Source organism: Drosophila takahashii, chromosome 3L (assembly GCF_030179915.1).
Source record: "Drosophila takahashii strain IR98-3 E-12201 chromosome 3L, DtakHiC1v2, whole genome shotgun sequence".
NCBI lineage: Eukaryota > Metazoa > Arthropoda > Insecta > Diptera > Drosophilidae > Drosophila > Drosophila takahashii.
In genome coordinates, this window is record NC_091680.1 from 16,184,958 (window position 1) to 16,211,161 (window position 26,204).

General features: G+C 43.9%; 5 protein-coding genes across 7 annotated transcripts; 1 reads left to right on the forward strand and 4 right to left on the reverse strand.

The window, feature by feature from the left end:
- Positions 1-41: 41 nt before the first annotated feature.
- Positions 42-824, reverse strand: LOC108064833 (peritrophin-1; the record flags this gene model as incomplete). The annotated part of the gene is made up of 2 exons (XM_017152558.3): positions 42-689; positions 747-824. Coding segments are annotated over 2 exons (726 nt in total), but the record flags the coding sequence as incomplete, so codon positions are not given.
- A 554-nt stretch (positions 825-1,378) lies between these two features.
- LOC108064832 (uncharacterized) lies at positions 1,379-2,000 on the forward strand. Its single transcript, XM_070214487.1, has 2 exons — positions 1,379-1,382; positions 1,524-2,000. Exons 1-2 carry the CDS (start codon positions 1,379-1,381, stop codon positions 1,946-1,948), a joined length of 429 nt encoding a protein of 142 aa, XP_070070588.1. The 3' UTR covers positions 1,949-2,000.
- prc (pericardin) lies at positions 1,993-10,733 on the reverse strand. 3 transcript variants are annotated; one of them, XM_070215239.1, is made up of 12 exons: positions 10,647-10,733; positions 9,854-9,989; positions 9,529-9,605; positions 9,369-9,472; positions 9,143-9,307; positions 7,035-8,822; positions 5,310-5,864; positions 5,109-5,252; positions 4,362-4,877; positions 3,758-4,301; positions 3,571-3,696; positions 1,993-3,008 (listed from the first exon to the last, which is right to left on the reverse strand). In XM_070215239.1, the coding sequence occupies exons 2-12, from the start codon at positions 9,923-9,925 to the stop codon at positions 2,237-2,239; spliced, it is 4,863 nt and encodes a 1,620-aa protein (XP_070071340.1). In that variant the 5' UTR covers positions 9,926-9,989; positions 10,647-10,733; the 3' UTR covers positions 1,993-2,236. The 3 variants fall into 3 exon arrangements, with proteins under 3 accessions (XP_070071340.1, XP_070071339.1, XP_070071338.1); XM_070215238.1 differs by having other exon boundaries at positions 4,362-4,976; positions 5,079-5,252; XM_070215237.1 differs by having other exon boundaries at positions 4,362-5,252.
- A 1,170-nt stretch (positions 10,734-11,903) lies between these two features.
- Positions 11,904-18,332, reverse strand: Muc68E (Mucin 68E). Its single transcript, XM_070214488.1, has 4 exons — positions 13,093-18,332; positions 12,718-12,849; positions 12,151-12,663; positions 11,904-12,086 (listed from the first exon to the last, which is right to left on the reverse strand). Exons 1-3 carry the CDS (start codon positions 18,330-18,332, stop codon positions 12,186-12,188), a joined length of 5,850 nt encoding a protein of 1,949 aa, XP_070070589.1. The 3' UTR covers positions 11,904-12,086; positions 12,151-12,185.
- A 107-nt stretch (positions 18,333-18,439) lies between these two features.
- On the reverse strand, positions 18,440-19,204 carry LOC108064831 (peritrophin-1). Its single transcript, XM_044395818.2, has 2 exons — positions 19,128-19,204; positions 18,440-19,069 (listed from the first exon to the last, which is right to left on the reverse strand). The coding sequence occupies exons 1-2, from the start codon at positions 19,132-19,134 to the stop codon at positions 18,525-18,527; spliced, it is 552 nt and encodes a 183-aa protein (XP_044251753.2). The 5' UTR covers positions 19,135-19,204; the 3' UTR covers positions 18,440-18,524.
- Between the last annotated feature and the right edge of the window lie 7,000 nt (positions 19,205-26,204).

A 26,204-nucleotide genomic window follows, 5' to 3' on the forward strand; every position in this document is an offset into this window, starting at 1 on the left:
AAAATGTTGTAACTTCATAGCTTTCGCTGGGTGATTTTTAGTTAAGCATACTGGGTGCAACCAGGATTGGATGGAGCGCAGGAAAGTTGGCCTGGATTCCAAAACAAGTTGCCCGGGCATGTGAGCACCGTGGCAGTTGGTCCGCAATGGATGAACTTGTGGCAGTCCTCGGGATACGGAATGTAGGCATTGGAAACACTGTTTTGGCACAAAGATGCCACATCAATGGGTAGGTAACTAGACGTCGTCGGTGGAGTCGCAGTTGCAGATGGCGGGGTGGCAGCAGTGGGTATCGGATCGTAGGGAAGTCCTGGATAGTCCGCCTGACAATCTGCATACTGTGGGGCTACGCAGCGCTGATAGAGAGAACTCCACTGATGGTTTTGCTCACAGCGAAGGACACGGGTCTCGTAGAACCGACTGCAGTCGCCGGGAAAGGGGCTGTACTTCACTTCATCTCCGGGACTTGGTCGATTGTCTGAATTGCAGTTGGAGTACTCTCTGTAGTCACATCGATAGGTCATCTGGCTCCAGTACAGGTTCGCAGGACACTTGTGCTCATAGGCCTGTCCCCTTTGGCAGGTGTAATACTTGCTACAGTCGTTGGGAAAAGGCAACATCACAACATGGTTGGGATCGTCGTACGGTGGGCATTGTTCCATCGGAATTGCGGGCTGAGCTACGATGGGCTGGGTAGTACATCATTTTATTAGCTTTTGTCCATTTTGATCTGTTGAAATACTTACCACACCACTGTTGTACTCCTCACTATTAGCCAAGGACAATGAGGCCACTAAGGCTAGGTAGACAAAAGCAGATCCTTGCCACACTAAGAAAAGTTGGATTTAAGAATGCTTAAAATTTAAATATTTTTCGCACTTGTCTTACTTCTGATTTAATCCAGTGAAAGCGCTCTGAAAAAGTGAATGTTCTGCCTAGGTGGTTCCGGCCCTTTTATACTACTATGATGAGAATCTTTATCAAGTTGAAGTACTTAACTTGTATTTATCTTAAAACATTCTTGCTTAAGCAAAGAAAGGCAGTTCCTTCCAATTAAAGATAAAACACGCTTACAAATAAAATTCTTTCTGCCAATATTAGTATTTTATTTACTTAATAAAGTGTTATTTATTATTTTATTTATATTTTGAAATCAAATAATTTCAACTAGAGTAATTACAATTGTTTATTTATAATGTTGAAAATTAGTTTATATTTAAATGGGGATCCAGTACTTTGGAGTTCTTATTACTCTTACGCTTTAATTTCTCTACCACTTGACCGGACAAGCTTATCGTGTTTCAAGGACAGAAGCGATATGAAAAGCTAATAACTAAAAGGCTACTGAAACTTAAGACGCGTTATCAATTTGTCAATAATGCGTATTTTCTTAGCAACGATATAAAAACCCCCAGACGATTGGTGTGCGTATCTCAAATGATCGAGGGACTTTGCTAGGATTAATAAAAAGTAAGAATAATAATATTTTGTAGTATCAATTTAACATTCATGATATTTATCAGTGGTAAACCAATATTTGCTGACCATCTCACTATGTGGGTTGTTCTCTGGATTTTGCCTGGCACAAACTGTGGTTAGAGAGTCCATTCCTAACGACTGCTATCGATTCTATGAGACCCGTTTACTGAGCTGTCCTCCGGGATTTCATTGGAACTCGCAGCTCCAACGATGCGATCTGCAGGCCACCGCTGGCTGTTCCTCCATCAATCCGCTGCCGAATTGGAGTAAACCCATTCCGGCGGCGGTCAAAGAACCAGAACATTACAATCTCTCCGAAGCTTGTGACAAAAAGCTCGGCCAGCTGATTGCTTACCCGGGTGACTGCACCCGCTTCATACAGTGCGATTATCTGCCCTTTGTGAAGACATGTCCGCAGTATCTCTTTTGGAACTCCCACCTACTTACCTGCGATAAAACATGTGTTTAATGTTCCGAGAATACCAGATTGAAATAAAGAAATTAAACTCGAACTCTGTTTTTTTGTGATTTGTTATTAAATATTAATTACAGTTGCAAATCGTACGAATATTTAAGATATGGCAGTGAAACTCTAGAATTACTTGCGAAAAAACACTTAAATGCTTAGGATCAAGCTGCATCAAAATACAAATAGGTGTTTGTAGGTGGCACTTGGCTAAGCTCTTCTACAATTGAGCCCCTTTGGAACTGATCTACTATAATAGGGTTGGCGTTAGAGGATTTATAAAGTGTTCCCTTAGCATTTGCCATTGGTGGGCGCCTTGGGCCGGCAGATTTTGCTCCTTCCGTTGGCACCGTAGACGATGTTGCACGAGAAGGTGAAGTAGCCACAGGTCGAGGACTTGGTATAGTAAGTCGACTGGAAGTTCTTGTTCTCCTGCGGGGGATTCTTGCTGTTGTCCATGCTGCCGGTCACCGACTTGGTGACGGTGACATAGCTGTCGGGAGCCCGTAGAATCGGCTTGTCACCTCGAACCGGGCCCGCTTCGTTCGTATCGGGAGTGATCTCCACCGCCTTGGGAGTGCGCAGCTCCAGGGCCTTGGTGTGGAACTTCTTCTCCACATTGACGGTGCCTCGGAATCCCGGTGGTACGGCCTCGGTGGTCGAGGCTTCGGTATGGGTAACGGTCTTACCGTTCTGCTTTTGAACTAATTGAAACTTATCACCTGTTCCGGGAACCACGACGGCCTTTTGACTTTGCGAGGGCGACGACTGTTGGTAGGCCAGAGGCTTTGCAGTTGGCTCCGGTTGCTTGACAATGCTCGCCGACTTGGGGCTCTCCTCTAGCTTGACCGGCTTCTCGTTGTAGTACTCATCCTCATCGTATTCATCGGGATCGGTTTCGTCCTCGTCCTCGTACTGAACGGGCTCCGGCTGGTCCGGCTTCCTCTGCGCCTGCTCAGCCTCCTCCTTTGGTTTGTTCGATTTCAGCTGGGCTTCTGGCACCCGGTCGGATTCATCAGTGAGCGCAGGTCCACTGTAGACAGGATCAGCGCGATCAGTAACTCTGAAAATTGAAGAAAAATATGAAAAAATAAAATTAATTTTTTTTTTTTTTTTTTTTTTTTTTTAGTTAGGCACCTAGAATTTATTACATTGATCAACCAATTTAATGGCTATAAAACGTAAAGTGCAAATATGAACAAATAACATGAAATACAGAACAGAATGGCGATTAACAATTTTGTATAACTTGTAACACAATATTGAAACAACAAAACAATAAAGCATTACTGCTTCAGAACACGTGTCACATATAGAAAACAAGAAAAACTTACAAGAACACATATTCCTCTTTAAAATAAGAAGTTTTTAGTTGTTTTGTAAGATTTATTCACTTACAAATTATAAAAATATAAATAAGCTTTGTTTACCCATAAGAAGCTAAAAGGTTTGACAGTGATATTATCAGAATAAAAATTACTTGCTTAAAGAAAAATTAAAAACTAGAAAAACAAACACATACTTGTTCAAAAAATATTCAAACATATTTTAAAAATGTTTTCCCCTAAAGGGTATAGTCTCCTATATTGATTTATTTATATTTACAATCTTGGGAAATTACTCACGCATTGCCATTGTTGCCAAACTGACTGATGGTGTTGAAGAGCTCCCGATTTTGTTCCCTGTAGGTGGCCACCTGCTCCTTGGTTCCCGACGCCGACTGGGCAGCTCCATGGTACGAAACGCCAAAGCTGAAATGCGAAACCCATTATAAGACCCTTCGCAAAACCACCAATGTAAGTAGTACAGTACCTGGAGGTTCCGTGAATCTGCGAGCTACTCTGACTGGAGTGGGTGCCCGATGAGGACGAGGCCTGGCCGCCGCCATTGGCCGCTGGGGGATTGGTTTCCTGGCCGGGTCGGAAACCGATCTGAGCCTGGGATGACGTTTGTCCCGGTCCACTCGACTGGGCGTCCGCCAGGCCGCCCTTGTCATTGGCATGCACCTCGCTCTGACTTTGCTGAATGATGCCTCCGCTCTGCGACGAGGCCTTGGTGCCGCCGTCCTTGGCCACCTGCACCTGGGCCTGCGACTGGGCAGGACCTCCTGATCCCTGCGACTGACTCACGGCACCATCGGCATTCCCGGTCACCTGGGCACTGGCCGCCCGATCCGCATCCGAGGTCATCGCACTGGCACTGAAGGTTCCGCCCGAGCTGTAGGTTCCGGACACCTGGGTCTTGGCCGTGCCTCCATTCTTCTTGCCCTGGGCACTTGCCGATGCCTGTCCGTCGCCAATAGTCGACTCCGCTTGGGAGTAGGCATCGTCGGCTCCACCAGTGCCGCCGGCAGGAACTGAAAATTCAATTTTTTATAACTGTTGGCCAAGACCTTCACACTTAGCTAGCTACTTACCAACTGCACCAGCGCCTCCAACACCACCAGGAGCAACTCCGGTGCCATCTGTGTACCGGGTAGAAGGTCCTAGTTGACCCACTCCAGCGCCAGTCGTTCCACCAAGTCCAGGCTGAACTCCGTATCCCGGTTGTCCGCTTCCTGGCTGTCCACCAGCACCTGGCTGAATTCCGTATCCTGGAGATCCACCTACTCCCGGTTGTCCACCTCCGACACCTGGCTGTCCACCTGCACCAGGTTGAGTTCCATATCCCGGTTGTCCGCCACCAACTCCTGTCTCTCCACCAACACCAGGTTGAGTACCATATCCTGGTAATCCACCTACTCCAGGTTGTGTACCACCGACACCTGCCTGTCCACCTGCTCCTGGTTGAGTTCCATAGCCTGGTTGACCTGGCTGAGTTCCATATCCTGTCTGTCCACCAACACCTGGCTGAGTTCCATATCCCGGTTGTCCGCCACCGATTCCTGTCTGTCCACCAACACCAGGTTGTGTACCATATCCTGGCAATCCACCTACTCCAGGCTGAGTACCATATCCTGGTTGTCCGCTTCCGACACCTGCCTGTCCGCCTGCTCCTGGCTGTGTTCCATATCCTGTCTGTCCACCAACACCTGGCTGAGTTCCGAATCCTGGCTGTCCGCCACCAACACCTGGTTGAGTTCCATAGCCCTGTTGACCTGGCTGAGTACCGTATCCTGGTTGTCCACCAACACCAGGTTGAGCTCCATATCCTGGCAATCCACCTGCTCCAGGTTGTGTACCACCAACACCTGCCTGTCCACCAGCACCAGGTTGAGTTCCATATCCTGTCTGTCCGCCAGGCTGACTTCCGTATCCCGGTTGTCCGCTTCCCGGCTGTCCACCAGCACCTGGCTGTGTTCCATATCCTGTCTGTCCACCAACACCTGGCTGAGTTCCGAATCCTGGTTGTCCGCCACCGACACCTGTCTGTCCACCAACACCTGGTTGAGTTCCATAGCCCTGTTGACCTGGCTGAGTACCGTATCCTGGTTGTCCGCCACTGACTCCCGTCTGTCCACCACCTCCAGGCTGAGTACCATAACCTGGCTGTCCAGGCTGCGTTCCATATCCTGATGGTCCGCCTACTCCCGGCTGAGTTCCGTATCCTGTCTGTCCACCAACACCAGATTGCGGTCCATATCCGGGCTGTTGTCCTATAGTTCCGGCTTGAGTTCCTCTTCCGAATCCGGGCTGAGCAACACCAGTTCCTGGTTGACTTCCGTATTGGCCACCACCAACTCCTTGTAGTCCTCCAACTCCCTGCTGAGTTCCATATCCTGGTTGTCCTCCTACTCCTGGTTGGCTTCCGGTTTCGTATCCTGGTTGGACGCCACCTACTCCTTGTTGTCCAGGCTGTCCACCGCTTATTAATGATTGTCCAACTCCAGGTTGAGTTCCATAGCCTGGTTGTCCTCCTTGTCCAGGCTGAGTTCCGTATCCGGGCTGAGTTCCACCAACTCCTGGCTGTGTGCCATATCCTAGTTGTGCGAAAGAAATAACGATGATGAAAGAGGGCAATAAGGCAGAACGGAGAAGGTTTGAGTGATTTTTTTTTATTCGTTTTGAGTGATTTTCTGCCCGGCGACTCGGGACAATTTTTTTATGTGAAATAAAGTGTAAAAACATAATAGAATCCTTTTTACAGCGTTTCAGGACCACCTCACGGAAGCGCTTTCGTCGATGGATCCCCCAGTCTTGGTGAGTGATATTTCTCGATATTATTATTGATATTATTATTGATATTATTCCCTTTTATTTGATAAAATGAAAGCCCAGAAAATTGATAGTATTTGCCCCACTGTCCCTGTTTAGCGAATGTAAGTGTAAAGAGGATTAGAATTTCACGGCCGCAGCCATCACGTTCTGTTCTGTTCTGACCGCAAAGGTTAGCTCAATGGGGGATTTGTCCCCGTTTTTTGAGAAAAAAATCTCTAAGGAGACTCAATTCCAAGGTATTTTATTTAAAAATCAAGAGAGAACGCTATATTCCGGTTGGTGTCCCGACTATCTAATACCCGTCACTCAGCTAAAGGGAGTGCGAACGCTGTATTTGGGTTGGTGTCCCGACTATCTAATACCCGTCACTCAGCTAAAGGGAGTGCGAGGGAGATAGATATATATTAACAATTTTGAATGCGTATAACTTTTTAATGAATAGTCCGATTTGAAAAATGTCTTCTACATTTCGATAGGTATAAATAAATACAACAAAATTGCATTTATACTTCTTGGAAATCTTTAAAAGTGTGGGCGCCAGACAAGTTTTAAAATCGTTAGTGGGCGATTGTGGGTGTAAGAGGGGGCGTGGCGCTCGGCTGAAATAAACTTGCGCTGCGTAGGAAGCCCAAGAATATGTGTGGGAAATCTCAACCTTCTAGCTTTTGTAGTTTCCGAGATCTCAGCGTTCATACGGACAGACAGACGGACATGGCTATATCGACTCGGCTAGGGACCCTGATCAAGAATATATATACATTATAGGGTCGGAAACGCTTACTCTACGAGTAACGGGTATAACTATTTTTTTCCGGCTTCTCAACTTTTTAAAAAAGTGGTTGTCGCCTTCCATATGCAGTTGATAACTGACAAATGACAAGTAATTGCTTTAAATTAGGTAATTAAATTAAGTAAAACTTAACAAAACTCACCTGGTTGACTTCCATATCCAGGTTGTCCTCCAAATCCTGACTGAGTTCCATAGCCTGGCTGAGTTCCATATCCTGGCGATCCGCTTACGCCACTCTGGCTTCCGTATCCGGGCTGTCCAAATCCAGGCTGTCCACTGATAGTTCCATATCCTGGTTGAGTTAAAAATCCGGCCTGTGGGCCACCAATTCCAGTCTGTCCGGGTTGACCAACTCCTGCTCCTGTCTGTCCTCCGTATCCTGGCTGAGGGCCACCAATTCCTGATTGCCCAACTCCTGGTTGTCCATATCCAGATTGTCCTCCAACTCCTGGCTGAGATCCATATCCAGGTTGTCCTCCACTGACTCCTGACTGTCCACCAAGTCCAGGTTGAGATCCGTAACCAGGAGATCCACTAACTCCAGGCTGACCTCCGTATCCTTGCGATCCACCAACTCCTGTCTGTCCACCAGCACCAGGTTGAGTTCCGTATCCTGGCTGTCCGCTTCCGACACCTGTCTGTCCTCCTGCTCCTGGCTGAGTTCCATATCCTGTCTGTCCACCAACTCCAGGCTGAGTTCCATAGCCCTGTTGACCTGGCTGAGTTCCATATCCTGTCTGTCCGCCAACTCCAGGCTGAGTACCGTATCCGGGTTGTCCGCTTCCTGGCTGTCCACCAACTCCTGGCTGAGTTCCGAATCCTGGTTGTCCGCCACCGACACCTGTCTGTCCACCAACACCTGGTTGAGTTCCATAGCCTTGTTGACCTGGCTGAGTTCCGTATCCTGGTTGTCCGCTTCCGACACCTGCCTGTCCGCCTGCTCCTGGCTGTGTTCCATATCCTGTCTGTCCACCAATGCCAGGCTGACTTCCGAATCCTGTCTGTCCACCAACACCAGATTGCGGTCCATATCCGGGCTGTTGTTGTCCGGTTCCTGGCTGTCCACCAGCACCTGGCTGAGTTCCGAATCCTGGTTGTCCACCTCCGACACCTGTCTGTCCACCAACACCAGGTTGTGTACCACCGACACCTGTCTGTCCACCAGCACCAGGTTGATTTCCATATCCTGTCTGTCCACCAACTCCAGGTTGAGTTCCGTATCCTGTTTGTCCGCCTGCTCCTGGCTGACTTCCATAACCAGGCTGAGATCCGTATCCTGGTTGTCCGCTTCCAACTCCTGTCTGTCCACCGACTGTAGGTTGAGATCCATATCCTGGTTGTCCTCCGCCGACACCTGTCTGTCCACCAATTCCTGGCTGTGTGCCATATCCTGGGGCACCTCCTACTCCAGGCTGACTTCCGGTTCCGTATCCTGGTTGTCTACCTATTCCAGGTTGAGCTCCAGGAACTCCACTAATTCCGGTTTGGCTTCCTCCACCTCCTGGCTGTGTTCCATATCCCGGGGAACCTCCTACTCCACCTACTCCTTGTTGTCCAGGCTGGCCACCGCTAATTCCTGGCGATCCACCAACTCCAGATTGAGTTCCATATCCGGGTTGTCCAGCACCAACTTGTCCTCCAGCTCCTGGCTGAGCTCCGTATCCAGGCTGACTTCCACCAACTCCTGGCTGGCTTCCATATCCAGGTTGCCCGCCTCCGACACCTGTCTGTGCGCCAGGTCCAGATAGGCTTCCATCACCAGGCTGTCTATCTGTTGACCCTCCAACTCCTGGTTGTGTTCCAAATCCTGGTTGTCTTCCGCCGAGTCCTGGCTGTCCACCAATTCCTGGCTGTCCACCAATTCCTGGCTGTCCACCGATTCCTGGTTGACCACCGATTCCTGCTTGCCCACCCAATCCTCCTTGGGTACCTGTGTTCGAAATAGGATTAAGACAAGTATTAATCATAGCTCGCAAATAACTGTTGACCGATTCGTGCGGTCCCCAAATAACTGTTTTTCTCTCAGACTTTGAGCAATAAATCAGAGAGCAACCGATTAATTGTTCGTACAAAAACGTAACGGGTTCAACAGAAAACCAAAACGAAAGGAAACGAAGTCTGCTGCGCAGAGAGAGAACGAAGGGACATGCTATTTTTCGGTTGTTCTCGGGAGTAGAGCGTAAGGAAAAAACGGTCAACAGTTATTTGCATGCTTTGGTATTAATCATAAAATAGCTGTTATCATCTTACCTGAACCGGGTAAGCTGATAATAGAACCGGGTCGGCCGTCTCCACCGGAACCGCTAGCATCCAGAATTCTTCCGGAGGAAGGGTATTCCGTTTGGTAGCCAGCACATCCGTTGCAGTCTCCGGATGAGAACTGACTCTGGGCCTGACCCATTCCATGAGTGCCAGCTGAAAGAGTTTGAGGTTGATCAATAGGTTGATTACAGAAGCCTTTGATCACCAGACTTACAGACAGTTGAGCGCGAACCACTTTCATTGGCCTCCGCCTCGGCCTTTCCATCCTGTTCGGGTTTACCGAAATTTAAGTACTGAGACTGCGTTTGTCCCCTTGAACTGGTTTGGATTGTTTTTACTTTTCGACTCCCACAAATATTCACAAAACTACTTACTAGCCTCTGCCGCTTCTTTTCTCCCTCTGCAAGTCAATCAGGCCTGAAGCCTCATCCTCATTTGCTAGCACATTTTCCTAAAAGTTATTGAAACGATTTAAGTTCAATGCTAATGTCAGTCCAATCGTTAAGCACGCGACATGTGTCTGCAAGTGTCCCCAATTTGATGCTGCTTTTGAAACTGACCTTGGTCAAATTAGGTCTTATCGCCTTCTATTCGAACCGGGTTCATTTACATTGAACTACTCTAGTTCCATTCAGGCAGCCACACAGGCAAACACACGGGCGCAAATTCTTGGTGTTCATTGAGAACTAGAAAACTTACGATGGCAGCTCCATTTGCGCTTGCCACGAAAAGCAGAGCGCCAAGTAGCAGGCCCAAGCGAAAGGGCAACATTTCAATAAATTAAACTCTGAATCCAATTGAAATGAGTCGACGTCGTCGCAACACAACCAGCAAACTGTAGGATGAAATTAAATTGTATTATCAACACATTATATACATGCGTGTTATTATTAGTTTATACTCCTTCTCTCTGTTTTCTTGTCTGTCACTTTCAGGGGTTATCACTTTTCTTTCAAATGAGCACGCACGATGCTGTTAGATGCCAAAAAAGCAATCGATCTTGAGTTGTATTTCAGTTTTAGAAATGATGTAATCACTTGAACTGATTAGTTTTTTATTATTATTTTCGAAAATAAGTGCTTCCGTCCTTGAACCTTTGCTTGGCAACAAGATCAAATGGAAATTGTCCTTGCTTCTAATTTTAGTAATTTACACTTTTTGGGGTTTAACACATTTTTTTTCAAAATTAAACTGACTAGTTTTTAAAAATAAAACTTATTCGTCCTTGGAAATAAATAATTAATAAATAATTAATATTTGCTCCATGTAGCTTTCTTGATTTTAAGTAATTTTTTTATATTTGCCATATAATTTCACTTCACAACATTTTAAGCAACAATTTAAATTATATAAAACGCGTTGTAGCTTTTCGAGCAGTTCACAGTTCAAATTGTAGATACTCTCTGAGGGTGTTGGATATTTAAGTTTAATTCTTTTTGATCCTTTATCCACAAATCTAGGGGGTGTTGTTCGGTTGAGTCCTTTCACATACTTCTTCGCCTGTGTGCTTTAGGATTCCCAGGGAGATTTTCCGATTTGCTTCCGATCGCGACAACTGCTGGATTGCGAATAACGTTGGACTGTCCGCGCATCAAAACTCTAGAGCTTGAGCAGAACTCAGAACTCAAATCCATTGAAGGCGAGCAATTTCCAATACATTTGCATTTAGCCGGCAGCAGCATGAATATTTATGTAGGATTCACACCAGCACAGAGTGCTGGTATCTGTGAGTCGGATCGGGGCACTTAGAGCACCGAGCTTGGAGCTGGGAGCTCGTCGCCAGTGCCATTCATTCGAGTGTCTATTCCATTACGTATCAGCGCTTTGATCGTGTCAATCGATCACTTGGTCGCGCTGACGTCCCCTTCGACAAATGAGTTTCTGGGGGCATTACAACATCGCAGTCTTCGCCAACGGATGGGGGACTCTTTTGACCCATTTTAAGGAAATGTGCTGGCATTTATTAGCATATAAAGATACGCAATTGTATGTCGTCTCTTGGCTACATTTTCAAGTGTGTCCCTGCCCCCGACTCATTTACTCGGCTTGCTGTGGGCTCTTTGCGTCTGGTGAACTGGCTAATCCATTTTGGTTTCGATTTCCCAAGCCACTTATTTGTTTTCACAAATCAAAAATTGGCGGAAGTAATTTACTTTGATAACCTTTGAGACCAAAAATTTGCTCTAGCATTCTGGTTAGACTGTCCATCGTCATATCTATATATAGAGCAGCTTCTACAAGCCCCCATTCAATGTTGAGTTCGGTTCGGCTATATTGCCTTATCTGCTGAAAGCTTCTATGAAGCCATGTGTTTAAATTGAACTCATGCGTTAAATTTTCATTTTTTAAGGCCCATCGTCTGTATGGGGTGTGTTTCAAGGCTAGTAATATTTTTAATTGAAACCTAGATTGATAAGATCTACAAAAAAGCCTAATAGTTTTTAAGAAACAAGTATTTGGGCTAAAGAATACCCACTGGTTAGGCATACCACGTATTTATTACTATATTAAAAATAAATAATATCTTTCTTGTATCCTCTTTTAAGGTAAAAAGAGTTTTGTCTCATATTTTGTGACGCCTTTTTGTTAATTGGCGAATACCTTTTATTCCTCCGTTAATAGGGTATTATAAAGTACCAAAGCGCCTAAGCCTATTGAAATACATTTTCATGCATCCAAAAAGCAAATCTATTTAGAACATCTTAAAAAACATAATGAAATTGAAACGATTCTGCATTTGTGTGTTTTTTTTTATTTGCTACATCAAATGTCTTCGTGTTTTTTTAAAGCGTTTAAATAATTTGATTTATAAACAGAACGTAATCCTAAAAGAATAAATACATTTATAGTAACCATACTATTTATTTCACATATCTTTTTATTAATTCCAAGGACTTAATATTTTCTATGGAAGGTCTAACGAAGAATGCACCTGCAACGATTTTGTGAGGAATACATGAGTATTAAATCATTTATGATAATAAAATAAAACTTACTCTTATGTGAAAACCTTCGACTCTTTGGCTTGTACCTATTTGCAGTTCACATTTGACCAATCACAGCTTTTTATGGCCTGGTTCCAATAGAGAGTATCGGGACATTTTTTCTCAAATGCCTGTCCGTTACCACATTGAATAAATTTTGTACAGTCGCTTGGGTGTGCAAGATAATCATCACCGGGGCCGCAAACTTTTTCCTCAGGTCTCTTATTTTCTTCATCGTTGTAGCAAACATTTGCATCTAGACTGCAGTATAAGTTCTGGTAGTCCCAATAAAGAGTAGGTGGACAATTCTTAATATACGGGATTCCATTACTACAGTGAATAAATTGTTGGCAATTTGTTTGATGGGGTAAATATTCAGCGCCGCTACTGCAATCCGGCGGTGATAAAGTTGAAGTGGTAACGTCAGGAATAGAAGTTGTTGAGATTCCAGTGCTTGGTGAACTCGGAATAGACGGTGTCGAACTACTTGTATCTGGAGTCGACGTGGAATCCTCTATTGTGGTACTTTCTCCAGGTTTGTATGTAGGATCCAGTCCGGGAGTAGTATTTTCTTCCGGCTTTTCAGTGGTATCTTGTCCAGAAGTGCTGCTTTCAACAGGATGTTTTGTAGAACTGTCTACCGTTGAGCTGTCTTCCGGAGTATTAGTCGTAGTCTGACTAATAGTAGTACTTCCTTCAGATGTCGTTGTGCTGTCTTTGGGTGTAGCTGTAGAAGTTTCGTTTGGAACAGTTGAAGAGTCATCCCCAGATCCTGGTGTGGTAGATTCGTCTGGAAGAGTCGTAGCTTCGTCGATCTTAGTGGTATCTTCAGGCTCATTCGTTTTGTCCTGGGCAGCTGTTGTAGTTTCTACGGTAGTTCCATTCCCAGATCCAGGTGTAGTGGTTTCGTCTGGAAGAGTCGTAGCATCGTCGATCTTAGTGGTATCTTCAGGCTCATTCGTGGTGTCCTGGGCAGCTGTTGTAGTTTCGTTGGGAATGGGAGTTGAATCTTCTACGGTAGTACCATCCCCAGATCCAGCTGTAGTAGTTTCTTCTGGAACAGTCGTAGCATCGTCGATCTTAGTGGTATCTTCAGGCTCATTCGTTGTGTCCTGGGCAGCTGTTGTAGTTTCGTTGGGAATGGGAGTTGAATCTTCTACGGTAGTACCATCCCCAGATCCAGCTGTAGTAGTTTCTTCTGGAACAGTCGTAGCATCGTCGATTTTAGTGGTATCTTCAGGCTCATTCGTGGTGTCCTGGGCAGCTGTTGTAGTTTCGTTGGGAATGGGAGTTGAATCTTCTACGGTAGTACCATCCCCAGATCCAGCTGTAGTAGTTTCTTCTGGAACAGTCGTAGCATCGTCGATCTTAGTGGTATCTTCAGACTCATTCGTGGTGTCCTGGGCAGCTGTTGTAGTTTCGATGGGAATGGGAGTTGAATCTTCTACGGTAGTACCATCCCCAGATCCAGCTGTAGTAGTTTCGTCTGGAAGAGTCGTAGCATCGTCGATCTTAGTGGTATCTTCAGGCTCATTCGTTGTGTCCTGGGCAGCTGTTGTAGTTTCGTTGGGAATGGGAGTTGAATCTTCTACGGTAGTACCATCCCCAGATCCAGGTGTAGTGGTTTCGCCTGGAAGAGTCGTAGCATCGTCGATCTTAGTGGTATCCTCAGGCTCATTCGTTGTGTCCTGGGCAGCTGTTGTAGTTTCGTTGGGAATGGGAGTTGAATCTTCTACGGTAGTACCATCCCCAGATCCAGCTGTAGTAGTTTCGTCTGGAAGAGTCGTAGCATCGTCGATCTTAGTGGTATCTTCAGGCTCACTTGTTGTGTCCTGGGCAGCTGTTGTAGTTTCGTTGGGAATGGGAGTTGAATCTTCTACGGTAGTACCATCCCCAGATCCAGCTGTAGTAGTTTCTTCAGGAACAGTCGTAGCATCGTCGATCTTAGTGGTATCTTCAGGCTCACTTGTTGTGTCCTGGGCAGCTGTTGTAGTTTCGTCGGGAGTGGGTGTTGAATCTTCTACGGTACTACCATCCCCAGATCCAGCTGTAGTAGTTTCTTCAGGAACAGTCGTAGCATCGTCGATCTTAGTGGTATCTTCAGGCTCACTTGTTGTGTCCTGGGCAGCTGTTGTAGTTTCGTTGGGAATGGGAGTTGAATCTTCTACGGTAGTACCATCCCCAGATCCAGCTGTAGTAGTTTCTTCAGGAACAGTCGTAGCATCGTCGATCTTAGTGGTATCTTCAGGCTCATTCGTGGTGTCCTGGGCAGCTGTTGTAGTTTCGTCGGGAGTGGGTGTTGAATCTTCTACGGTACTACCATCCCCAGATCCAGCTGTAGTAGTTTCTTCAGGAACAGTCGTAGCATCGTCGATCTTAGTGGTATCTTCAGGCTCATTCGTGGTGTCCTGGGCAGCTGTTGTAGTTTCGTTGGGAATGGGAGTTGAATCTTCTACGGTAGTACCATCCCCAGATCCAGCTGTAGTAGTTTCTTCAGGAACAGTCGTAGCATCGTCGATCTTAGTGGTATCTTCAGGCTCATTCGTGGTGTCCTGGGCAGCTGTTGTAGTTTCGTTGGGAATGGGAGTTGAATCTTCTACGGTAGTACCATCCCCAGATCCAGCTGTAGTAGTTTCTTCAGGAACAGTCGTAGCATCGTCGATCTTAGTGGTATCTTCAGGCTCATTCGTGGTGTCCTGGGCAGCTGTTGTAGTTTCGTTGGGAATGGGAGTTGAATCTTCTACGGTAGTACCATCCCCAGATCCAGCTGTAGTAGTTTCTTCAGGAACAGTCGTAGCATCGTCGATCTTAGTGGTATCTTCAGGCTCATTCGTGGTGTCCTGGGCTGCTGTTGTAGTTTCGTTGGGAATGGGAGTTGAATCTTCTACAGTAGTACCATCCCCAGATCCAGCTGTAGTAGTTTCGTCTGGAACAGTCGTAGCATCGTCGATCTTAGTGGTATCTTCAGGCTCATTCGTGGTGTCCTGGGCAGCTGTTGTAGTTTCGTTGGGAATGGGAGTTGAATCTTCTACGGTAGTACCATCCCCAGATCCAGCTGTAGTAGTTTCTTCAGGAACAGTCGTAGCATCGTCGATCTTAGTGGTATCTTCAGGCTCATTCGTGGTGTCCTGGGCAGCTGTTGTAGTTTCGTCGGGAGTGGGTGTTGAATCTTCTACGGTACTACCATCCCCAGATCCAGCTGTAGTAGTTTCTTCAGGAACAGTCGTAGCATCGTCGATCTTAGTGGTATCTTCAGGCTCATTCGTGGTGTCCTGGGCAGCTGTTGTAGTTTCGTTGGGAATGGGAGTTGAATCTTCTACGGTAGTACCATCCCCAGATCCAGCTGTAGTAGTTTCTTCAGGAACAGTCGTAGCATCGTCGATCTTAGTGGTATCTTCAGGCTCATTCGTGGTGTCCTGGGCAGCTGTTGTAGTTTCGTTGGGAATGGGAGTTGAATCTTCTACGGTAGTACCATCCCCAGATCCAGCTGTAGTAGTTTCTTCAGGAACAGTCGTAGCATCGTCGATCTTAGTGGTATCTTCAGGCTCATTCGTGGTGTCCTGGGCAGCTGTTGTAGTTTCGTTGGGAATGGGAGTTGAATCTTCTACGGTAGTACCATCCCCAGATCCAGCTGTAGTAGTTTCTTCAGGAACAGTCGTAGCATCGTCGATCTTAGTGGTATCTTCAGGCTCATTCGTGGTGTCCTGGGCTGCTGTTGTAGTTTCGTTGGGAATGGGAGTTGAATCTTCTACAGTAGTACCATCCCCAGATCCAGCTGTAGTAGTTTCGTCTGGAACAGTCGTAGCATCGTCGATCTTAGTGGTATCTTCAGGCTCATTCGTGGTGTCCTGGGCAGCTGTTGTAGTTTCGTTGGGAATGGGAGTTGAATCTTCTACGGTAGTACCATCCCCAGATCCAGCTGTAGTAGTTTCTTCAGGAACAGTCGTAGCATCGTCGATCTTAGTGGTATCTTCAGGCTCATTCGTGGTGTCCTGGGCTGCTGTTGTAGTTTCGTTGGGAATGGGAGTTGAATCTTCTACAGTAGTACCATCCCCAGATCCAGCTGTAGTAGTTTCGTCTGGAACAGTCGTAGCATCGTCGATCTTAGTGGTATCTTCAGGCTCATTCGTGGTGTCCTGGGCAGCTGTTGTAGTTTCGTTGGGAATGGGAGTTGAATCTTCTACGGTAGTACCATCCCCAGATCCAGCTGTAGTAGTTTCTTCAGGAACAGTCGTAGCATCGTCGATCTTAGTGGTATCTTCAGGCTCATTCGTGGTGTCCTGGGCAGCTGTTGTAGTTTCGTTGGGAATGGGAGTTGAATCTTCTACGGTAGTACCATCCCCAGATCCAGCTGTAGTAGTTTCTTCAGGAACAGTCGTAGCATCGTCGATCTTAGTGGTATCTTCAGGCTCATTCGTGGTGTCCTGGGCAGCTGTTGTAGTTTCGTTGGGAATGGGAGTTGAATCTTCTACGGTAGTACCATCCCCAGATCCAGCTGTAGTAGTTTCTTCAGGAACAGTCGTAGCATCGTCGATCTTAGTGGTATCTTCAGGCTCATTCGTGGTGTCCTGGGCTGCTGTTGTAGTTTCGTTGGGAATGGGAGTTGAATCTTCTACAGTAGTACCATCCCCAGATCCAGCTGTAGTAGTTTCGTCTGGAACAGTCGTAGCATCGTCGATCTTAGTGGTATCTTCAGGCTCATTCGTGGTGTCCTGGGCAGCTGTTGTAGTTTCGTTGGGAATGGGAGTTGAATCTTCTACGGTAGTACCATCCCCAGATCCAGCTGTAGTAGTTTCTTCAGGAACAGTCGTAGCATCGTCGATCTTAGTGGTATCTTCAGGCTCATTCGTGGTGTCCTGGGCAGCTGTTGTAGTTTCGTTGGGAATGGGAGTTGAATCTTCTACGGTAGTACCATCTCCAGATCCAGCTGTAGAAGTTTCTTCTGGAACAGTCGTAGCATCGTCGATCTTAGTGGTATCTTCAGGCTCATTCGTGGTGTCCTGGGCAGCTGTTGTAGTTTCGTTGGGAATGGGAGTTGAATCTTCTACGGTAGTACCATCCCCAGATCCAGCTGTAGTAGTTTCTTCAGGAACAGTCGTAGCATCGTCGATCTTAGTGGTATCTTCAGGCTCATTCGTGGTGTCCTGGGCAGCTGTTGTAGTTTCGTTGGGAATGGGAGTTGAATCTTCTACGGTAGTACCATCCCCAGATCCAGCTGTAGTAGTTTCTTCAGGAACAGTCGTAGCATCGTCGATCTTAGTGGTATCTTCAGGCTCATTCGTGGTGTCCTGGGCAGCTTTTGTAGTTTCGTTGGGAATGGGAGTTGAATCTTCTACGGTAGTACCATCCCCAGATCCTGTTGTAGTAGTTTCGTCTGGAAGAGTCGTAGCATCTTCAGGCTCATTCGTTGTGTCCTGGGCAGCTGTTGTAGTTTCGTTGGGAATGGGAGTTGAATCTTCTACGGTAGTACCATCTCCAGATCCAGCTGTAGTAGTTTCTTCTGGAACAGTCGTAGCATCGTCGATCTTAGTGGTATCTTCAGGCTCATTCGTGGTGTCCTGGGCAGCTGTTGTAGTTTCGTTGGGACTGGGTGTTGAATCTTCTACGGTAGTACCATCCCCAGATCCTGTTGTAGTAGTTTCGTCTGGAAGAGTCGTAGCATCTTCAGGCTCATTCGTGGTGTCCTGGGCAGCTGTTGTAGTTTCGCTGGGAATGGGAGTTGAATCTTCTACGGTAGTACCATCCCCAGATCCAGCTGTAGTAGTTTCTTCTGGAACAGTCGTAGCATCGTCGATCTTAGTTGTTTCTTCAGGAGTGGGTGTTGAATTCTCTACGGTAGTTCCATCCCCAGATTTAGTTTCTTCATGAGTCGGCAATGAATTTTTTCCCGCAAAATAAACTGCCTCTGCTAGCTTTGGTGCTCCGTCATCATATTCATTTGATTGATTACGACTAAGTTTTTCAGTTCGAAACGAATCACTTATAGGTTTACCAATATTAACTAGGTAACTTCTTTCTTGCAAAGTTTGTTTACGTTCGGCTTTTATGTGCACTATTTGCGTGAGTAACACTATTAACACAACGAAAGTTCTATAATCCTTAAAGGATTTATTATCGCTACTCATCGCTACCGATTTTCGTATGAGTTTTACAGAGGCATTTGGCCAAATGATACCTGTGCTAGGTGCATTCATATTTATAACCCCATTTGAAGCTTATTCGCCGTCTTATCGCATCTTTTTTTGCGAAGCCCGTTATCTTTAAGAGGAACTCATTTGAACTGCCGTCTACTGAAAATTAATTACGTTGAATTGCTTTTTCTTTATTTTGCTTAGTACATGTGTACATTTTTGGTGTGTTACAAAATACTACCTATTTATTGCCGGTTATTGCACCTGGAAATCATTAGAGAACTCGACTGCATTGTCGCAGGTATAGTCACACGCTTGAATTGGCTGGTTCCAGAACAGTCCACTTGGGCAGCTGAGTTTAATAGCAATGTTGTAGACACACTGAATGAATTTGGTACAATCGGGCGGATAGGGCAAGAATGGCAATCCAGAGGAACAACTCAAGGACGGAGCTTCGGTGGTTTCGTTTTTCTCATCGGTGCAATACTGTGGGTCCCAGGCACATACGTTCAACTCACGATCCCAGTAGAGACCGTCAGGGCATAATTTCAAAATTCCCTCACCGTACAGGCATTGATAGTACTGCCTACAGTCAGGTGCTGGAAGAAATAAATCTCCATCAGCACACAGGACTGGAGGCGGAAGTGTTGTGGTAGGAACCTCCGTGGTAGCTTCCTCGGTAGTTACCTCCTCAGTGGTGACCCCATCTGTTGTGGTCTCAATAGTAGTATCCTCTTCCGACGAAAATGTAGCACTTACAAGAAGTGCGAGCACTACCAGAATTTCCAGAATGTTAAAACCTTAAATAAATTAATTTATAAGTTTTTTCCCTCTAATGTGTAAGCAATATTAAACTACCTCTCATGTTTTGAAAAGTGGACGTTCTCTCACAGTACAACCTTTTACTGAGGTTCCTTGCTTATATAGCAATTTCTTCCATTTAATACTCTACTGTTCTTCTTGTCTATCTGTCTAATCTATTTTATTTACACGTGTATTGATAGCCAAGTAAATCGACTTTAGGTCTTTTTATCAATTTATTGCCTTGCTCTTGTAAACAATGCCAGTACGTAAGGTTGACAGAAATATACTCTTCTGACTAGCCAAAAAAATCAATTGCCTATAACTAAGTAAATGTATTTGCGAATATTTGTAACTAAATATAGAATATATATTTATTAAAAGTATCTATATGTCTTTTTGCTGAGTATTTGTTTGTCGATTCTTTAATTAGTACTCTTTATCATTATTACCCATATTTAACTACTTAAGTTTGAACATCAAGTGTTCTTGGAAATTAAAGTTCTGCCCTGATTAACTCAAGTACATCCGGAAAAATATAAACTGCGTGCCACAAAACAAAGGTGATTAAAGACTTTATTTTTTAAAGTTATATTTAGTATCACGATCATCGGCATCGCTAAGCACAGCAATTGAGTTGCAGAGAAGACTGCTCCTGCCACCGCCTCCTGCGTATTGTCAAAGATCAGATTCATATCCCATGGCCCAATTAATAGGCATGACCCTGCCACCAGCTGCCGAGATCATGCAGCTCCAGAGGAACTCACAAATGTGTTAGCATCCTCACCCACCTGCTGCCCAGTCTCAAGCCCATCAAACCAGAAATGAACACTACGGAATAACCTCTGTCATGTCGAATTATGTCGCCAACTTTATGAATGCGTGCTGAGAGATAATTACGTTTAATTGCCGAAACGTGCTTACATGTGATTTAAGTAGGATTTTTAAAAGAATTTTTACGAATTTTTAAGTACAAACCTAATTTTTAGAAAAAAACAAATAAAATGGCTCATTTATGTCCTTATATTTTTTTACGACTTAAAAAGAACTATATAATATTGTAAATAAATTAAAACCAAATAAAAAGTAAAACTTGTTTTGTACTAAATATTATTAAGATGCTGACCTACATTGGAATGACAAATTTTTTGACATTTTGAATGAGGGTCATTCCAAATTCATTTAAGTGAGATTTATTTTTAATTTTCTAAGAACTAAAAACAAGAGAGAACGCTATAGTCGGTTGTTGTCCCGACTATCTAATACCCGTCACTCAGCTAAAAGAAGTGCGAACGCGGGTTGGTGTCCCGACTAATAATCGTAACTCAGCTAAAGGGAGTGCGAGGGAGATAGATATATAATTTTTGATTGCGTATAACTTTTTAATGAATGGTCCGATTTGAAAAATGTCTTCTACATTTCGATAGGTATAAATATACACAACAAAATTGCATTTATACTTGTCGGAAATCTTTAAAGATGTGGGCGCAGGACCCATTTTAAAAATCGTTAGTGGGCGATTGTGGGCGTTAGAGGGGGCGTGGCGCTCGGCTAAAATAAACTTGCGCTGCGTAGGAAGCCAAAGAATATGTGTGGGAAATCTCAACCTTCTAGCTTTTGTAGTTTCTAAGATCTCAGCGTTCATACAGACGGACAGACAGACAGACCGACAGACGGACAGACGGACATGGCTAGATCGACTCGGCTAGTGACCCTGATCAAGAATATATATACTTTATGGGGTCGGAAACGCTTCCTTCTAGCTGTTACATACTTTTGCACGAATCTAGTATACCCTTTTACTCTACGAGTAACGGGTATAATAACAAAATTTAACTACTACTAATAATATCAAAATAACTTGCCTTTTAAAGAACTATAAAAAATGTTAAACAATATATATCAAAGCGAAAGGACAAATAAAGGCTAAACTAAAATATAAAAAAAAACGATTGCAGTGTGGTATTGGGGGAAGTCCCAAATATAACGAAAAAACACCTTTAGTACATGAAATAATAGCTGAGACAAAAAACAAATTAAGTACTTATATAATAAAGTTCTATCTTATCAAAGAAGACATTAAACTGTTGTTAAGTTCTCATGACTCAGATAGGTCTGGTACCAAGATATATCTCTTTCTGATTATGGGGAACCCGCATTAGCAATAAAAACCTATACACACTTTCGCACAATTATAATCCTTCGAGTTACAACGTTTATGATCATATTTATTTTCATTCTGTTCTTTTGTCTTTAACGTAAACACTGTATTCGTAATTCTAATTGTTTCTTATCAAAGAATCGTTATCTCTGCTTGTCTCTGTTCTAGTATTGCTTTCAATTAATATTAATACCAAATCACTAACGATTCAATTATTTTATCTTGAAACCACGATATAAAAGAGTGCCTAATTACTGGGAATAACCCCTCGAATTAAAAAGTGTTTCTTTTATTTAACTAATGAAAATAAAATTGATTTTTTAGTTTGTGATAAAAACTGTAATAGTAATATGAAAAATAATTATGCTCTCATAAATTTTGTTGTGTGTATGCTAATTATATACCTTTTTTTAATTTATAACTGTTGGAACTCGTTATCAAAGAAGCTATGGCGGTCTTATCATATTTGATTAATGAGAACATTTTGGTGTCTTGTCGTATGCTAAATAAAGTCTGAAACAGATGCAGTTTGAAATGGTATAAATGCACCGTCGATAGGGAACTTTTGATTGGTTTTCTAGCTGACCGATCGTTGCTACGATGAGATGTAGGTACCGGATGAGAAACTTATCAATATCCTTTAACGTTCAAGACACCCTTTGTTGAGTTTCAGTGGTCTGGATATTGATGTCCTTGCAGCTTATGCTCCAAAATCAGTGTGATCGCGTGGAAAGCCTAATTTCAATGTAAAATGTATGGATATTTACATGGTTGATGTCATGGCTGTGAGGTATCTCGCTGTCGCTGGCCCCCTTTCCAGTGCTCCAAATTCCACCAAATAAAATCTTACATGTTTTAAGTTCCGTAAAACTTTTCAACCAATAACAGCTGTTTGAAAATTCAACAGGAACCATTTTGGATCGTTTCCTTAATTGCTGAAATTTTCTGTTGAATTTTCAACAATTCAACAGTTTAGGGAATCCCCTCTTTGTTTGAAGTACGGGTCTCGTATTTTTTGCAACATTTTAGTATATTTCAGCATCTAAAAGTACTTAAAATACCATAAAGGCTATCGGTTTTAAATTTGTGCGCAAAAAAGGCGATATTTTTTATTCGCACTTACGTAATTTTTATTTGGCTTTTTGCTTTTAAATGCATTGTTTAGTGAAAATAGAAAAAATAAATATATATAAATGAATTCAATTTAAAACAAGAAAGGAAGCTAGCTTCGGCAAGCCGAAGCTTATATACCCTTGCAGATCATTCTATTAATTTACAAATCGCAAAAATGTTAAATTTCTTATTATTTCACATTAGTTTTTCGATCGTTTCTATCACAGCTATATGATATAGTAGTTCGATCTTTTAAAAATTAAAATCGAAATTCGGAAATATTTCAAAATAGTCATATCCCAGAGTAGAAGGGAATGTAATAAAAACCAACAAAGATATAATTTTTTTCCCATTAATTTCCATTTAATTTTTCGACCGTTCCTATGGCAGCTATATGATATAGTGATCCGATTTAAAAAACAAAAAAACCGAAATTCAGAAATATATAAAAAAAAATATTCCCAAGAGTAGAAGGTAAAATTTCAAAAAACACCGGAGCTAGAATTTTTTTGCGTTTTTTTTTTTTGATCCTTCCTATGGGAGCTATAAGATATAGTTGTCCGATCCGGTTGGTTCCGACATATATACTACCTGCAATAGAAATACGACTTTTACGAAAGTTTCATCCCGATAGCTTTAAAACTAAAAGACTAGTTTGCGTAGAAACGAACGGACAGACGGACGGACAGACGGACGGACAGACGGACAGACGGACATGGCTAGATCGACTCGTCTTGTGATGCTGATCAAGAATATATATACTTTATGGGGTCGGAAATGTCTCCTTCACTGCGTTGCAAACTTCTGACTGAAATCATAATACCCTCTGCAAGGGTATAAAAATGCCTGAATCTAATACCTTTTTTATTTATTTTGTGAGTTTTTAGGGAATGTTTACGTGTGAAAACATCAAAAGTAACAAGAAAGGAAGCTACCTTCGGCCAGCCGAAGCTTATATACCCTTGTAGATAAAAGAATGCTCACTCGGTGCAGTTCCAGGGATTCCAGATTCAGCGTTTCTATTTATTTAAATTTTGTTTTTAAGTAGTCAAGAATCAAAGCGCCTACTTCCTACAAAGTTACAATGAATTTTCTTATATTTGTTTGAATATTCCTATGGGAGCCTTAAGATATAGTGGTCCGATCCTGCTGAAACTGGGCAGTGATTAGGTGCAGAAAGTAGGCAGTGATTAGGTGCTGAAAGTAGGCAGTGATTAGGTGCTGAAAGTAGGCAGTGATTAGGTGCTGAAAGTAGGCAGTGATTAGGTGCTGAAAGTAGGCAGTGATTAGGTGCTGAAAGTAGACAGTGATTAGGTGCTGAAAGTAGGCAGTGATTAGGTGCTGAAAGTAGGCAGTAATTAAGTGCTGAAAGTAGGCAGTGATTAGGTGCTGAAAGTAAGCAGTGATTAGGTGCAGAAAGTAGGCAGTGATTAGGTGCTGAGAGTAGGCAGTGATTAGGTGCTGAAAGTAGGCAGTGATTAGGTGCTGAAAGTAGGCAGTGATTAGGTGCTGAAACTAAGCAGTCATTAGGTGCTGAAACTGGGCAGTGATTAGGTGCTGAGAGTAGGCAGTGATTAGGTGCTGAAAGTAAGCAGTGATTAAGTGCTGAAAGTAGGCAGTGATTAGGTGCTGAAAGTAGGCAGTGATTAAGTGCTGAAAGTAGGCAGTGATTAGGTGCTGAAACTAAGCAGTGATTAGGTGCAGAAAGTAGGCAGTGATTAGGTGCTGAGAGTAGGCAGTGATTAGGTGCTGAAAGTAGGCAGTGATTAGGTGCTGAAAGTAGGCAGTGATTAGGTGCTGAAACTAAGCAGTCATTAGGTGCTGAAACTGGGCAGTGATTAGGTGCTGAAAGTAGGCAGTGATTAGGTGCTGAAAGTAGGCAGTGATTAGGTGCTGAAACTAAGCAGTGATTAGGTGCTGAAAGTAGGCAGTGATTAGGTGCTGAAACTAAGCAGTGATTAGGTGCAGAAAGTAATCAGTGATTAGGTGCTGAAAGTAGGCAGTGATTAGGTGCTGAAAGTAGGCAGTGATTAGGTGCTGAAAGTAGGCAGTGATTAGGTGCTGAAACTGGGCAGTGATTAGGTGCTGAATGTAGGCAGTGATTAAGTGCTGAAAGTAGGCAGTGATTAGGTGCTGAAAGTAAGCAGTGATTAGGTGCTGAAAGTAGGCAGTGATTAGGTGCTGAAAGTAGGCAGTGATTAGGTGCTGAAAGTAAGCAGTGATTAGGTGCTGAAAGTAGGCAGTGATTAGGTGCTGAAAGTAGGCAGTGATTAGGTGCTGAAAGTAAGCAGTGATTAAGTGCTGAAAGTAGGCAGTGATTAGGTGCTGAAAGTAGGCAGTGATTAAGTGCTGAAAGTAGGCAGTGATTAGGTGCTGAAACTAAGCAGTGATTAGGTGCAGAAAGTAGGCAGTGATTAGGTGCTGAGAGTAGGCAGTGATTAGGTGCTGAAAGTAGGCAGTGATTAGGTGCTGAAAGTAGGCAGTGATTAGGTGCTGAAACTAAGCAGTCATTAGGTGCTGAAACTGGGCAGTGATTAGGTGCTGAAAGTAGGCAGTGATTAGGTGCTGAAAGTAGGCAGTGATTAGGTGCTGAAACTAAGCAGTGATTAGGTGCTGAAAGTAGGCAGTGATTAGGTGCTGAAACTAAGCAGTGATTAGGTGCAGAAAGTAATCAGTGATTAGGTGCTGAAAGTAGGCAGTGATTAGGTGCTGAAAGTAGGCAGTGATTAGGTGCTGAAAGTAGGCAGTGATTAGGTGCTGAAACTAAGCAGTCATTAGGTGCTGAAACTGGGCAGTGATTAGGTGCTGAAAGTAGGCAGTGATTAGGTGCTGAAAGTAGGCAGTGATTAGGTGCTGAAACTAAGCAGTGATTAGGTGCTGAAAGTAGGCAGTGATTAGGTGCTGAAACTAAGCAGTGATTAGGTGCTGAAACTGGGCAGTGATTAGGTGCTGAAAGTAGGCAGTGATTAGGTGCTGAAACTAAGCAGTGATTAGGTGCAGAAAGTAATCAGTGATTAGGTGCTGAAAGTAGGCAGTGATTAGGTGCTGAAAGTAGGCAGTGATTAGGTGCTGAAAGTAGGCAGTGATTAGGTGCTGAAACTAAGCAGTCATTAGGTGCTGAAACTGGGCAGTGATTAGGTGCTGAAAGTAGGCAGTGATTAGGTGCTGAAAGTAGGCAGTGATAAGGTGCTGAAACTAAGCAGTGATTAGGTGCTGAAAGTAGGCAGTGATTAGGTGCTGAAACTAAGCAGTGATTAGGTGCTGAAACTGGGCAGTGATTAGGTGCTGAAAGTAGGCAGTGATTAGGTGCTGAAACTAAGCAGTGATTAGGTGCAGAAAGTAATCAGTGATTAGGTGCTGAAAGTAGGCAGTGATTAGGTGCTGAAAGTAGGCAGTGATTAGGTGCTGAAACTAAGCAGTGATTAGGTGCTGAAAGTAGGCAGTGATTAGGTGCTGAAAGTAGGCAGTGATAAGGTGCTGAAACTAGCTTTAAAACTGAGAGACTAGTTTGCATAGAAACGGACAGACGGACAGACAGACAGACGGACAGACGGACATGACTAGATAGACTCGGCTATTGGTGCTGATCAAGAATATATATACTTTATGTGGTCGGAAACGTCTCCTTCACTGCGTTGCAAACATCTGAGTGAAATTATAATACCCTCTACAAGGGTATAAAAACTGAAACTGAAATTAAATTCCTTTAGAATTTTTCAGATGTTAATATTTAAATTTAAATTTCTGGCGCTCTGTAGTGGTTCCAATGGTTCGAATGGTTCCATTGGTTCCGCGGAACCAGCAATAACAACGCACCGGAATCGGGCACTTGGCAACACTACCACTAAAACCCTTATCGA

What these genes read in the sequence shown, in the direction of transcription:
- Muc68E (XM_070214488.1), bottom strand. Translation starts at nt 18,332, where the DNA reads ATGAATGCACCTAGCACAGGTATCATTTGGCCAAATGCCTCTGTAAAA. An exon ending in GCCCAGGACACCACGAATGA is followed by an intron (nt 12,850 to 13,092) that starts GCCTGAAGATAC and finishes ACCCAAAGACAG; the next exon opens with CACAACGACATCTGAAGGAA. An exon ending in GGACAAGATACCACTGAAAA is followed by an intron (nt 12,664 to 12,717) that starts GCCGGAAGAAAA and finishes ACCTGGAGAAAG; the next exon opens with TACCACAATAGAGGATTCCA.
- prc (XM_070215237.1), bottom strand. Translation starts at nt 9,925, where the DNA reads ATGTTGCCCTTTCGCTTGGGCCTGCTACTTGGCGCTCTGCTTTTCGTG. An exon ending in TGGTTCGCGCTCAACTGTCT is followed by an intron (nt 9,308 to 9,368) that starts GTAAGTCTGGTG and finishes AAACTCTTTCAG; the next exon opens with CTGGCACTCATGGAATGGGT. An exon ending in TTTGGCAACAATGGCAATGC is followed by an intron (nt 3,009 to 3,570) that starts GTGAGTAATTTC and finishes TTCAATTTTCAG; the next exon opens with AGTTACTGATCGCGCTGATC.